Source organism: Dendropsophus ebraccatus, unplaced genomic scaffold, assembly GCF_027789765.1.
Source record: "Dendropsophus ebraccatus isolate aDenEbr1 unplaced genomic scaffold, aDenEbr1.pat pat_scaffold_1286_ctg1, whole genome shotgun sequence".
In the NCBI taxonomy this organism is placed as follows: Eukaryota; Metazoa; Chordata; class Amphibia; order Anura; family Hylidae; genus Dendropsophus; species Dendropsophus ebraccatus.
The window spans coordinates 33,658-48,227 of record NW_027208704.1 but is presented as its reverse complement, the minus strand read 5'-3'; the positions used below and the strand labels follow the sequence as shown (position 1 = coordinate 48,227).

Here is a 14,570-nt window from a genome sequence, read left to right as displayed (position 1 = left end):
TTGGATATGTAGATTTGCTCCTCCCTGTGAATGTAATTGGAGGGTGGACTCTATTTGGAGGTATAAGAACCCTATGAAGGCGCAGTGCGGCACAGTGCCCATACCTCTTGACAAAAGCACGTTGTGCCGAAACATGTCGAGGGGGCCTGTCGGTCTTTTAATTCTCACTGATGAGTGGTTACACTCGGGATGCAGCAGAGTGTGTGTGGGTGTATGTTCAATCCTGATACCGTACGATCTGTCTCTGTTCCCGGGACTGGCGGGCCACTATCCCGTCCAGCCTTATACGGGAAGAGTAAGACTGACTAGACAGACTAGCTAGTATATTTCCATCTAGTAGTATGGGCATTAGCCCTGAAGTCTAGTAACTAGATCAGGGTACCGGCACACCCATCAAGTTTGAATGTGATTAATCCATGTGTGATACAATGTATGTGTTCCATCTCGTGTTTACCGTATGAATTTTTCGTTTCTACTATTCAGTGTGGATGCCTAGAGACTTTGATCTAAGTGGTATGATATACCCGTGCATCAATTGAATATATTTAATCCTGCTCGTTACTTGTTGCAGCAGAGTCTGTTAGTAGTATATGTACTGATCATAATATTGTGAATTCAATCATACGGTTGTAAAAGCACTCGCATGGAGAGCAATATTGACCCTTAGTGGTCAACTTTTGGAATTACTTCATGTTCTCCCAATACACTGATTTATTATAATAAGAGAAGTGTTGCCGAATTTCCCTGTTATCACGGTCTAATGAACTTAAAGGGAACCTGTCACCCCCCGTGCCGGGGTGACAGGTTCCCGACCCCCCGTTAGAGCCCCCTATACTCACGCAGCGCGCGCCGGGCTGCAGCGGGTGAGATCTTCATCACCCGACCACCTCCAGAAGCGGGACCCGGCGGGATTAGGTGAGTATAGGGGGGCACTAACGTGGGTCGGGAGCCTGTCACCCCGGCACGGGGGGTGACAGGTTTCCTTTTAAACACCTACAGCCCACTCATCTACTGCTTCTCCTGTAGCCTCCCCCACCTCCTCTCTCCAGCTCCGCTCTATCTGTAGTATGTGACACTGTAGCCCCCAGCTCCCCCTCTCCATGCTCCGCTCTATCTGTATGTGGACACTGTAGCCCCCCAGCTCCTCCTCTCCATGCTCCGCTCTATCTGTAGTATGTGACACTGTAGCCCCCAGCTCCTCCTCTCCATGCTCCGCTCTATGCTGTAGTATGTTACACTGTAGCCCCCCAGCTCCCCTCTCCATGCTCCGCTCTATCTGTATGTGACACTGTAGCCCCCAGCTCCTCCTCTCCATGCTCCGCTCTATCTGTATGTGACACTGTAGCCCCCCAGCTCCTCCTCTCCATGCTCCGCTCTATCGTAGTATGTGGACACTGTAGCCCCCCAGCTCCCTCTCCATGCTACGACTATCTGTAGTATGTGACACTGTAGACCCCAGCTCCCTCTCCATGGCTCCGCTCTATCTGTAGTAGTGACACTGTAGCCCCCAGCTCCTCCTCTCCATGCTCCGCTCTATCTGTAGTATGTGACACTGTAGCCCCCAGCTCCTCCTCTCCATGCTCCGCTCATCTGTAGTATGTGACACTGTAGCCCCCCAGCTCCTCCTCTCCATGCTCCGCTCTATCTGTATGTGACACAGTAGCCCCCCCAGCTCCTCCTCTCCATGCTCCGCTCTCTATCTGTATGTGACACTGTAGCCCCCAGCTCCTCCTTTCCATGCTACGCTCTATCTGTATGTGACACTGTAGCCCCCCCAGCTCCTCCTCTCCATGCTCCGCTCTATCTGTAGTATGTGACACTGTAGCCCCCCAGCTCCCCTCTCCATGCTCCGCCTCTATCTGTAGTATGTGACACTGTAGCCCCCCAGCTCCTCCTCTCCATGCTCCGCTCTATCTGTAGTATGTGACACTGTAGCCCCCAGCTCCTCCCTCTCCATGCTCCGCTCTATCTGTAGTATGTGACACTGTAGCCCCCCAGCTCCCCTCTCCATGCTGCGCTCTATCTGTATGTGACACTGTAGCCCCCCAGCTCCTCCTCTCCATGCTCCGCTCTATCTGTATGTGACACTGTAGCCCCCCCAGCTCCTCCTCTCCATGCTCCGCTCTATCTGTAGTAGTGACCTGTAGCCCCAGCTCCTCCTCTCCATGCTCCGCTCTATCTGTAGTATGTGACACTGTAGCCCCAGCTCCTCCTCTCCATGCTCACGCTCTATCTGTATGTGACACTGTAGCCCCCAGCTCCTCCTCTCCATGCTCCGCTCTATCTGTATGTGACACTGTAGCCCCCCAGCTCCTCCTCTCCATGCTCCGCTCTATCTGTATGTGACACTGTAGCCCCCCCAGCTCCCCTCTCCATGCTCCGCTCTATCTGTAGTATGTGACACTGTAGCCCCAGCTCCTCTCTCCATGCTCCGCTCTATCTGTATGTGACACTGTAGCCCCCCAGCTCCTCCTCTCCATGCTCCGCTCTATCTGTAGTATGTGACACTGTAGCCCCCAGCTCCCCCTCTCCATGCTCCGCTCTATCTGTTGTATGTGACACTGTTCCCCCCAGCTCCTCCTCTCCATGCTCCGCTCTATCTGTATGTGACACTGTAGCCCCCCAGCTCCTCCTCTCCATGCTCCGCTCTATCTGTATGTGACACTGTAGCCCCCCAGCTCCTCCCTCTTCCATGCTCCGCTCTATCTGTATGTGACACTGTAGCCCCCCAGCTCCTCCTCTCCATGCTCCGCTCTATCTGTATGTGACACTGTAGCCCCCCAGCTCTCCTCTCCATGCTCCGCTCTATCTGTATGTGACACTGTAGCCCCCCAGCTCCTCCTCTCCATGCTCCGCTCTATCTGTAGTATGTGACACTGTAGCCTCCCCAGCTCTCCCCACCATGCTCCGCTCTATCTGTAGTACGTGACACTGTAGCCCCCCAGCTCCTCCTCTCTATGCTCCGCTCTATCTGTAGTATGTGACACTGTAGCCCCCCAGCTCCTCCTCTCCATGCTCCGCTCTATCTGTGTATGTGACACGTAGCCCCCAGCTCCTCCTCTCCATGCTCCCTCTCTGTATGTGACACTGTAGCCCCCCAGCTCCTCCTCTCCATGCTCCGCTCTATCTGTATGTGACACTGTAGCCCCAGCTCCTCCTCTCCATGCTCCGCTCTATCTGATGTGACACTGTAGCCCCCACGCTCCCCCTCTCCATGCTCCGCTCTATCTGTATGTGACACTGTATAGCCCCCAGCTCCTCCTCTCCATGCTCCGCTCTATCTGTAGTACGTGACACTGTAGCCCCCCAGCTCCTCCTCTCTATGCTCCGCTCTATCTGTAGTATGTGACACTGTAGCCCCCCAGCTCCTCCTCTCCATGCTCCGCTCTATCTGTATGTGACACTGTAGCCCCCCAGCTCCTCCTCTCCATGCTCCGCTCTATCTGTATGTGACACTGTAGCCCCCAGCTCCTCCTCTCCACGCTCCGCTAATCGGCCACAAGGACTCTGCCCTTTCCTGGTTCTCTCCTATTCTCTGACCGCTCCTTTAGCATATCACTTTCTGGCTCCACCTCATCTTCTCTCCCCTTACAGTCGGGGTTCCTCAGGGATCAGTCCTGGGTCCTCCCTCTCTCTCTCTCCTTTTCTCATTTTACACTTTACCCATCGGACAAATCATCAGCAAGTTTGGTTTTCAGTACCATCTCTATGTTGATGATACCCAGCTGTATACATCCTCCCGTGATATCACCCCCTGCTATATACCTCCTCCTGTGACATCACCCCCTGCTATATACCTCCTCCTGTGATATCACCCCTGCTATATACCTCCTCCCGTTATATCACCCCTGCTATATACCCTCTCCTGTGATATCACCCCCTGCTATATACTTCCTCCCGTGATATCACCCCTGCTATATACCTCCTCCCGTGATATCACCCCCTGCTATATACTATCCTCCCGTGATATCACCCCCTGCTATATACCTCCTCCCGTGATATCACCCCTGCTATATACCTCCTCCTGTGATATCACCCCCTGCTATATACCTCCTCCTGTGATATCACCCCTGCTATATACCTCCTCCTGTGACATCACCCCCTGCTATATACCTCCTCCCGTGATATCACCCCCTGCTATATACCTCCTCCCGTGATATCACCCCCTGCTATATACCTCCTCCTGTGATATCACCCCCAGCTATATACCTCCTCCCGTGATATCACCCCCAGCTATATACCTCCTCACAGTGATATCACCCCCTGCTATATACCTCCTCCTGTGATATCACCCCCAGCTATATACCTCCTCCCGTGATATCACCCCCTGCTATATACCTCCTCCTGTGATATCACCCCCAGCTATATACCTCCTCCCGTGATATCACCCCCTGCTATATACCTCCTCCCGTGATATCACCCCCTGCTATATACCTCCTCCCGTTATATCACCCCCTGCTATATACCTCCTCCTGTGACATCACCCCCTGCTATATACCTCACTCCTGTGACATCACCCCTGCTATATACCTCCTCCCGTGATATCACCCCCTGCTATATACCTCCTCCTGTGACATCACCCCCTGCTATATACCTCCTCCCGTGATATCACCCCTGCTATATACCTCCTCCAGTGATATCACCCCAGCTGTATACCTCCTCCCGTAATATCACCCCCAGCTATATACCTCCTCCCGTGATATCACCCCCTGCTATATACCCCCTCCTTTGATATCACCCCCTGCTATATACCTCCTCCTGTGATATCACCCCCTGCTATATACCTCCTCCTGTGATATCACCCCCTGCTATATACCCCCTCCTTTGATATCACCCCCTGCTATATACCCCCTCCTTTGATATCACCCCCTGCTATATACCTCCTCCTGTGATATCACCCCCTGCTATATACCTCCTCCTGTGATATCACCCCCGCACTTCTACAGAACACCAGTAACTGTCTGCCGTCTTTAACGCTATGTCCTCCCTATTCCTAAAACTCAACCTTACTAAAATTCTTGCTAATCTCCCTGTCCAGCTGCTATACAGATGCCTCCCCCCTGTGCCAATCACTATACAGATGCCTCCCCCCTGTGCCAGTCACTATACAGATGCCTCCCCCCTGTGCCAGTCACTATACAGATGCCTCCCCCCTGTGCCAATCACTATACAGATGCCTCCCCCCTGTGCCAGTCACTATACAGATGCCTCCCCCCTGTGCCAGTCACTATACAGATGCCTCCCCCCTGTGCCAATCACTACATTGGCTCCCTGTTAAACACAGGATACAATATAAAGTCCTCCTGCTCACCCACAAGGCTCTCCACAGTGCTGCACCTCCCTATATCTCCTCCCTCATCTCTGTCTACCCTCCTACCCGTGCCTTACGCTCCTCTAACGACTTACGAGTAACATCCACCTTGATCCGCACCTCTCACTCCCGTCTCCAGGACGTCACCCGAGCTGCACCAGTTCTATGGAATCCATTACCCAAGACTGTCAGACACCTCCAATACACAAAGCTTCAAACCTGCCCTCAAAACTCATCTGTTCAAGCAGGCTTAGCAGGTTCCCTAGTTTGACTGCTACCCTCAACCCCCCCTCCCCCCCCCCCCCCCCCCCACACACACACACAGACACCTCCACACACACACACACACACACACACACACCTCCACACACACACACACACACACACACATACACATACACACATACATGCAAACACAGACACATATATACACACACGCTAAGCATTTAAGCACTTGTACACATATGCATTGGTTGGTGACAGGTTCACCCCCCTTACCTGCACTGCCTTATTTATAATGATGGCCGGACCATAAGAACAATGATGCACTTTGCCCCTCTGCCATTCTGTCTCGCCCCCCCTCCTGATAGTGTGTAAGCTGATGCATGCGAGCAGGGACCACACTCCTCATGTATGGATAATTATATGTAGATCTCTGTAATGTCTTATTTTTGTCTATGTATGTACCCCCAGAATTGTAAAGTGCTGTGGAATCTGTTGGCGCTATATAAATAAAAATAATATTATTATTCTCAGTATGATGGAAGTCACCCAGCTTTCCCAGCATCTTACACTCAGTATGATGGAGGTCACCCAGCTTTCCCAGCATCTTATACTCAGTATGATGGAGGTCACCCAGCTTTCCCAGCATCTTATACTCAGTATGATGGTGGTCACCCAGCTCTCCCACCATCTATGCTCAGTATGATGGAGGTCACCCAGCTCTCCCACCATCTATGCTCAGTATGATGGAGGTCACCCAGCTTTCCAGCATCCTGTAGTCAGTATGATGGAGGTCACCCAGCTTTCCCAGCATCTTATACTCAGTGACTGGTAGCCTTGGGGAGCTGGACTGTAGATCTATACTGTGTAGCTGAAAACCATATCAGCATAATTGTCCTAATTGGTTCCCTTTAAAGCAGCACTCCAGCCCTTAATTATTATTACCCTCCCCATATCAGTGCAAGGATGGTAGATGGCACCCTGGATCTGTACTTCTTTCCGGTGGTACTGTCCCGACAGTTTGGATAACATTTCCAGCCCATTATTTGTCCCAGGGGATCCCTACTGCTCTGTGTTCAGGGGGCAGAAGTCTCTTTGTCAATATAAGTCTATGGGATGGTTCTGTTTCAGTGCTGAGCCGTCACATATACTTATACAGGAAAGTGACTTCTGACCCCTTCACAGGGAGCAGTAGGAATTCCCTGTTGACAAATGACTGGAAGGGACGACTATGTTATGCGGACTGTCAGAGCATTGCCGCTGGAGGAAGTACAGGTGGCCCGGGTGGCCATCTACCTTTCCTGTACTGATGTGGGGAGGGAAATAATAGGTAAGGGCCACAGTGGTCCTTGAAGGATGAGCCGCTAGCCTGCTACTCATGGACCAGTGCTGTGTACTTTACCCCTAGGCTCAAATTTACCTGCCAGCCCCTGCTTTGGGGTACATGACTAGAGCATCTCATCACATGAGGGTACTTGAATTGAAATTGGTCTAAAAGATGGGAAGGAGGTCGGTGCAAAACCTTAGCAATGCTTTGGGGACTGAAGGGTGGGAACCATGAATGATTTCCTCTGGTGGGCCCCAGATACTCCAGGCCGACACTGAGCCTGCATCCCCATCCTGCTCCCCTTACAACTCCTTTTGGCAGTCTAAATCCCCAGTGCATTGAATATCTGCTCACAACCCTCAACATAACAGTGCATGCTGTTGCAGTATTGTCACCGTGAGTATCAAGTCCCTGAATAACAGTCTGGCCCATTTACAATCCTTAAAAACGCTGGAGATTCTTGCATTTCCTTCTTACTCCCTCCATTACTCCTCCTAGCAGTATGAATCTCCGGCCTGCTCTCCCCTATTGTTCCTCCTTACAATCTTTATCCCTACCCTAATCCCACTCATCTTCCCTACAGTCTGCATCCCCATCATGCTCCCACCGCAATTTCACACATCTCAGTCCTCACACAGCTCATTCTATTGGGAAGTTTAATCCCTCACTAGGAATATTATACAGGGGCATAGCTAGAAATTGCTTTGGCCCATAGCAGACCTTTGATTGGGCCCCCCTTCCTGACTGACCATTAAGCTGTCAAGTGTAGTAGTAACTTTATAACGGCATGGCTGCTACAGTGGTAGTAACGTCCTGATATTATATACTGCGCCCTTCAGGTTCTGTTCACACTTGTTCCTGTCTCCCCGCCCACAGGCCCACATACATATCTTTATTATGTTCCCGCACCCCCCTTACTGCAGCAGATTTTTTTTTTTTTGGGCCAGACTTCTCCTTTACGTTTTCCTTGGAGAACCTACTTAGATGTGTTCTTGTTTTTGTCTGGCAGGAAGGAACATTGCCCCGGAGGGTAAGGCCAGTCAGATCTCTGTGTACCATGGCAGTGGGATGGCGATCAATGCCATCGATGGGAATCGTGAAGGAGTGTACCGCATGAAATCCTGTATCTTAACCAAAAGTGATTTTTCTCCCTGGTGGAGACTGGATCTTCATGAGCCCAGAAGGATCGGAGCTGTGGTTGTAGTGAACAGGAAAGACTGCTGCTGGGATCGCCTGAAGGGGGCTCAAGTCCGTGTTGGAAACGCTACCAAAAATGAGAATCCAGTGTGAGTAAAGCAAGAAAGATATGGTACATGGCAGGCACATCACCTGATCCCATATGTAGTGTAAGTGTATATGTAACTGCTGGATGATGGAGGAGACGTATAGTGTAAGTGTAAATGTGACTGCTGGATGATGGAGGAGACATGTAGTGTAAGTGTATATGTAACTGCTGGATGATGGAGGAGACATGTAGTGTAAGTGTATATGTAACTGCTGGATGATGGAGGAGACATGTACTGTAAGTGTATATATGACTGCTGGATGATGGAGGAGACGTATAGTGTAAGTGTAAATGTGACTGCTGGATGATGGAGGAGACATGTAGTGTAAGTGTATATGTAACTGCTGGATGATGGAGGAGACATGTAGTGTAAGTGTATATGTAACTGCTGGATGATGGAGGAGACATGTAGTGTAAGTGCATATGTAACTGCTGGATGATGGAGGAGACATGTAGTGTAAGTGTATACATGACTGCTGGATGATGGAGGAGACGTGTAGTGTAAGTGTATATGTAACTGCTGGATGATGGAGGAGACGTGTAGTGTAAGTGTATATATGACTGCTGGATGATGGAGGAGACGTGTAGTGTAAGTGTATATGTAACTGCTGGATGATGGAGGAGACGTGTAGTGTAAGTGTATATATGACTGCTGGATGATGGAGGAGACGTATAGTGTAAGTGTAAATGTGACTGCTGGATGATGGAGGAGACGTGTAGTGTAAGTGTATATGTAACTGCTGGATGATGGAGGAGACGTGTAGTGTAAGTGTATATATAACTGCTGGATGATGGAGGAGACATGTAGTGTAAGTGTATACATGACTGCTGGATGATGGAGGAGACATGTAGTGTAAGTGTATATGTGACTGCTGGATGATGGAGGAGACATGTACTGTAAGTGTATATATGACTGCTGGATGATGGAGGAGACGTATAGTGTAAGTGTAAATGTGACTGCTGGATGATGGAGGAGACATGTAGTGTAAGTGTATATGTAACTGCTGAATGATGGAGGAGACGTGTAGTGTAAATGTATATGTAACTGCTGGATGATGGAGGAGACGTGTAGTGTAAGTGTATATGTAACTGCTGGATGATGGAGGAGACGTGTAGTGTAAGTGTATATGTGACTGCTGGATGATGGAGGAGACGTGTAGTGTAAGCGTATACATGACTGCTGGATGATGGAGGAGACGTGTAGTGTAAGTGTATACGTGACTGCTGGATGATGGAGGAGACATGTAGTGTAAGTGTATACGTGACTGCTGGATGATGGAGGAGACATGTAGTGTAAGTGTATATGTAACTGCTGGATGATGGAGGAGACATGTAGTGTAAGTGTATACATGACTGCTGGATGATGGAGGAGACGTGTAGTGTAAGTGTATATGTGACTGCTGGATGATGGAGGAGACGTGTAGTGTAAGTGTATATGTGACTGCTGGATGATGGAGGAGACGTGTAGTGTAAGTGTATATGTAACTGCTGGATGATGGAGGAGACGTGTAGTGTAAGTGTATATGTAACTGCTGGATGATGGAGGAGACGTGTAGTGTAAGTGTATATGTGACTGCTGGATGATGGAGGAGACGTGTAGTGTAAGTGTATATGTGACTGCTGGATGATGGAGGAGACGTGTAGTGTAAGTGTATATGTAACTGCTGGATGATGGAGGAGACATGTAGTGTAAGTGTATATATGACTGCTGGATGATGGAGGAGACGTGTAGTGTAAGTGTATATGTAACTGCTGGATGATGGAGGAGACGTATAGTGTAAGTGTATATGTAACTGCTGGATGATGGAGGAGACATGTAGTGTAAGTGTATATGTAACTGCTGGATGATGGAGGAGACGTGTAGTGTAAGTGTATATGTAACTGCTGGATGATGGAGGAGACGTGTAGTGTAAGTGTATACATGACTGCTGGATGATGGAGGAGACGTGTAGTGTAAGTGTATATGTGACTGCTGGATGATGGAGGAGACGTGTAGTGTAAGTGTATATGTGACTGCTGGATGATGGAGGAGACGTGTAGTGTAAGTGTATATGTGACTGCTGGATGATGGAGGAGACGTATAGTGTAAGTGTATATGTAACTGCTGGATGATGGAGGAGACATGTAGTGTAAGTGTATATATGACTGCTGGATGATGGAGGAGACGTGTAGTGTAAGTGTATATGTAACTGCTGGATGATGGAGGAGACATGTAGTGTAAGTGTATATGTAACTGCTGGATGATGGAGGAGACGTGTAGTGTAAGTGTATGCATGACTGCTGGATGATGGAGGAGACGTGTAGTGTAAGTGCATATGTAACTGCTGGATGATGGAGGAGACGTGTAGTGTAAGTGTATACATGACTGCTGGATGATGGAGGAGACGTGTAGTGTAAGTGTATATGTGACTGCTGGATGATGGAGGAGACGTGTAGTGTAAGTGTATATGTGACTGCTGGATGATGATGGAGACATGTAGTGTAAGTGTATATGTAACTGCTGGATGATGGAGGAGACGTGTAGTGTAAGTGTATATGTAACTGCTGGATGATGGAGGAGACGTGTAGTGTAAGTGTATATGTAACTGCTGGATGATGGAGGAGACGTGTAGTGTAAGTGTATATTTTACTGCTGGATGATGATGGAGACATGTAGTGTAAGTGTAAGTGTATATGTAACTGCTGGATGATGGAGGAGACGTGTAGTGTAAGTGTATATGTAACTGCTGGATGATGGAGGAGACATGTAGTGTAAGTGTATATATGACTGCTGGATGATGGAGGAGACGTGTAGTGTAAGTGTATATGTAACTGCTGGATGATGGAGGAGACGTGTAGTGTAAGTGTATATGTGACTGCTGGATGATGGAGGAGACGTGTAGTGTAAGTGTATATGTAACTGCTGGATGATGGAGGAGACGTGTAGTGTAAGTGTATATGTGACTGCTGGATGATGATGGAGACATGTAGTGTAAGTGTATATGTAACTGCTGGATGATGGAGGAGACGTGTAGTGTAAGTGTATATGTAACTGCTGGATGATGGAGGAGACGTGTAGTGTAAGTGTATATGTAACTGCTGGATGATGGAGGAGACATGTAGTGTAAGTGTATATGTAACTGCTGGATGATGGAGGAGACGTGTAGTGTAAGTGTATGCATGACTGCTGGATGATGGAGGAGACGTGTAGTGTAAGTGCATATGTAACTGCTGGATGATGGAGGAGACGTGTAGTGTAAGTGTATACATGACTGCTGGATGATGGAGGAGACGTATAGTGTAAGTGTATATGTAACTGTTGGATGATGGAGGAGACATGTAGTGTAAGTGTATATGTGACTGCTGGATGATGGAGGAGACGTGTAGTGTAAGTGTATATGTGACTGCTGGATGATGATGGAGACATGTAGTGTAAGTGTATATGTAACTGCTGGATGATGGAGGAGACGTGTAGTGTAAGTGTATATGTAACTGCTGGATGATGGAGGAGACATGTAGTGTAAGTGTATATGTAACTGCTGGATGATGGAGGAGACATGTAATGTAAGTGTATATGTGACTGCTGGATGATGGAGGAGACGTATAGTGTAAGTCTATATGTAACTGCTGGATGATGATGGAGACATGTAGTGTAAGTGTAAGTGTATATGTAACTGCTGAATGATGGAGGAGACATGTAGTGTAAGTGTATATGCAACTGCTGGATGATGGAGGAGACATGTAGTGTAAGTGTATATGTGACTGCTGGATGATGGAGGAGACGTGTAGTGTAAGTGTATACATGACTGCTGGATGATGGAGGAGACGTGTAGTGTAAGTGTATACATGACTGCTGGATGATGGAGGAGACGTGTAGTGTAAGTGTATACATGACTGCTGGATGATGGAGGAGACATGTAGTGTAAGTGTATACATGACTGCTGGATGATGGAGGAGACGTGTAGTGTAAGTGTATATGTGACTGCTGGATGATGATGGAGACATGTAGTGTAAGTGTATATATGACTGCTGGATGATGGAGGAGACGTGTAGTGTAAGTGTATATGTAACTGCTGGATGATGGAGGAGACGTGTAGTGTAAGTGTATAAGTGACTGCTGGATGATGGCGGAGACGTGTAGTGTAAGTGTATATGTGACTGCTGGATGATGGAGGAGACATGTAGTGTAAGTGTATATGTGACTGCTGGATGATGGAGGAGACGTGTAGTGTAAGTGTATATGTGACTGCTGGATGATGGCGGAGACGTGTAGTGTAAGTGTATATGTGACTGCTGGATGATGGAGGAGACGTGTAGTGTAAGTGTATACATGACTGCTGGATGATGGAGGAGACGTGTAGTGTAAGTGTATACATGACTGGTGTGTAACCTGTGTAGCCCCGCCACCAGTGCTCCTAATGTCTTATGCTACGTTTTCACGGAGCGATAATTCGCCCAATCGATCGTTTAATGATTTTGAAGCAACAATTTGGTTTTTAGAACAATCAGCGTTTAGACGAATAAATCGTTAGAAAAATCATAAGCGATCTGCGAATTTTTAGCGAACGATGGAACGACGATTTGTGAACATGTTGAAAGATCAAAATGAATGATTTCACGCTCGTTGCTTGATTGTTTGCTGTGTTTACACGGAACGATTATTGCTCAAATGCGATCGTTATAGCGAAAATTCAAACGATAATCGTTCCGTGTAAACGCAGCATTACTGTGCAGGATGAAGGTAACAGACATAACTAATGCTGCGTTTACACGGAACGATTATTGTATGAATTTTCGCTATAACGATCGCTTTTGAGCAATAATCGTTCCGTGTAAACACAGCAAACAATCAAGCAACGAGCGTGAAATCGTTCATTTTGCTCTTTCAACATGTTCAAAAATCGTCGTTCATCGTCCGCTAAAAATTCGCAGATCGCTTTGTGTAAACAGTCTTTCAAAGATTCACCCTATGTAAAAGATGGGCTTAAGTGATCTTAAAACCGATCACAATAATTTTTTTTACGAATTTTCTTACGATTTTTCTAACGATTTATTCGTCTAAACACTGATCATAATAAAAAACAAAACGTTGCTTCAAAATCGTTAAACGATCGATTGGATGAATTATCGCTTTGTTTTAACGCAGCATAACCCTAACCTTCATCCTCAGCTCTCTGTGCCCACTAGGGAGCTTACCTGATTATAGTTCCCCTTCAAAGACGAAAATAAAGCTGTTTTAACCACCTGATTAAAGTGTCCTTAAAGTGACTGTACCACCATGCCCAGGCTGAAGCACTGGAGGCGGCCGACCCACCCTTAGTGGGAGGTAACCCCCGCCCCTCTATGATAGGGTTCCATTGATTCTAATGCAGTCACGTCATAGAGGGGCGGGGGGTTCTTCCCACTAAGGGTGGGTCGGCCGCCTCCAGTGCTTCAGCCTGGGCCTGGTGCTACAGTCACTTCAATGCTGGAAAAAATCATAACAAAAGAAAATGATTGAAACCTTGAGTCTGATTTCTTTTTTAAGGCTGCATTCCCACGTTCCGTGTTCCGTGAGAAATGCCTGTAACGGAGTCTCCCCCGCCCGGACAGCATCTGATAAGGTACTGAGAGTGAGGGAGAACTGTACTGATATGCACCGCGCCCGGCTGATTCATTACAGCGTCGCACATATCAATAGAGTTCTTCCCCGCTCTCAGTACCTTATCAGATGCTGTCTGGGCGGGGGAGACTCCGTTACAAGCATTCCTCACGGAACACGGAACGTGGGAATGCAGGCTAAGTCTCTTAGTAGCCCGTGTAGCAATGCTAGTGTGAGGGTGGCGTGACTGGGGGATGGGGAGGTGGGTGATGTGATTGGGAGGTGTGAGGGGGAAAATCAGATGGGGTCACACTCGGGGCCAGTGCTGACCGATGTCTTTGTTTTCAGGTGCGGCACCATCACGGAGGCGGAGCCGGGACTGGTCAGCAGGTTGTGTTGTGCAGGAATGGTGGGACGCTACATCAGCATCGTCATCCCTGACCGCGAGGAGATCCTTAACCTGTGTGAAGTGGAGATCTACCCAGAGGGCACCGAGAAGCCATGTGTGTAACCAGAGGCTGGAGAGACCCCCAGCTAGAAAATCTGAGGAAAGAAAATGCAATCTGTAATCAGAATAAATGATTCTATATGAACTGCTGCAATTCTCATATCTATGTACAGTCTGCAGCGGAGACAGCAATGACCACAGAACACTATATGCACTATATACAGATATAGGCCATGTTCATACAGCGTATGAGACCGGCCGTTCCGTGACCCAGCCGGGTCACGGAACGGCCGGTCTCTGAAAAGATCCTCCCGGATGATCTTTCGGGCCACAGTGTTCTGATGCGGGCGCATCCATGCGTGCCAGCATCGGAAATTTAGACTGCACGCTATGGAGCGAGCGTCCGGATGTTGTGCA

General features: G+C 48.3%; 1 protein-coding gene across 1 annotated transcript; it reads left to right on the top strand.

Annotated features, from left to right (window-relative positions):
* Nucleotides 1-7,876: 7,876 nt before the first annotated feature.
* LOC138775067 (fucolectin-1-like) lies at nt 7,877-14,271 on the top strand. Its single transcript, XM_069955803.1, has 2 exons — nt 7,877-8,146; nt 14,054-14,271. Exons 1-2 carry the CDS (start codon nt 7,929-7,931, stop codon nt 14,214-14,216), a joined length of 381 nt encoding a protein of 126 aa, XP_069811904.1. The 5' UTR covers nt 7,877-7,928; the 3' UTR covers nt 14,217-14,271.
* Nucleotides 14,272-14,570: the final 299 nt, after the last annotated feature.

Bases quoted from the DNA above. Each gene is read 5' to 3' on its own strand.
- LOC138775067 (XM_069955803.1), top strand. From the start codon at position 7,929: ATGGCGATCAATGCCATCGATGGGAATCGTGAAGGAGTGTACCGCATG. The intron at 8,147-14,053 runs GTGAGTAAAGCA...CTTTGTTTTCAG, and splicing joins ACCAAAAATGAGAATCCAGT to GTGCGGCACCATCACGGAGG.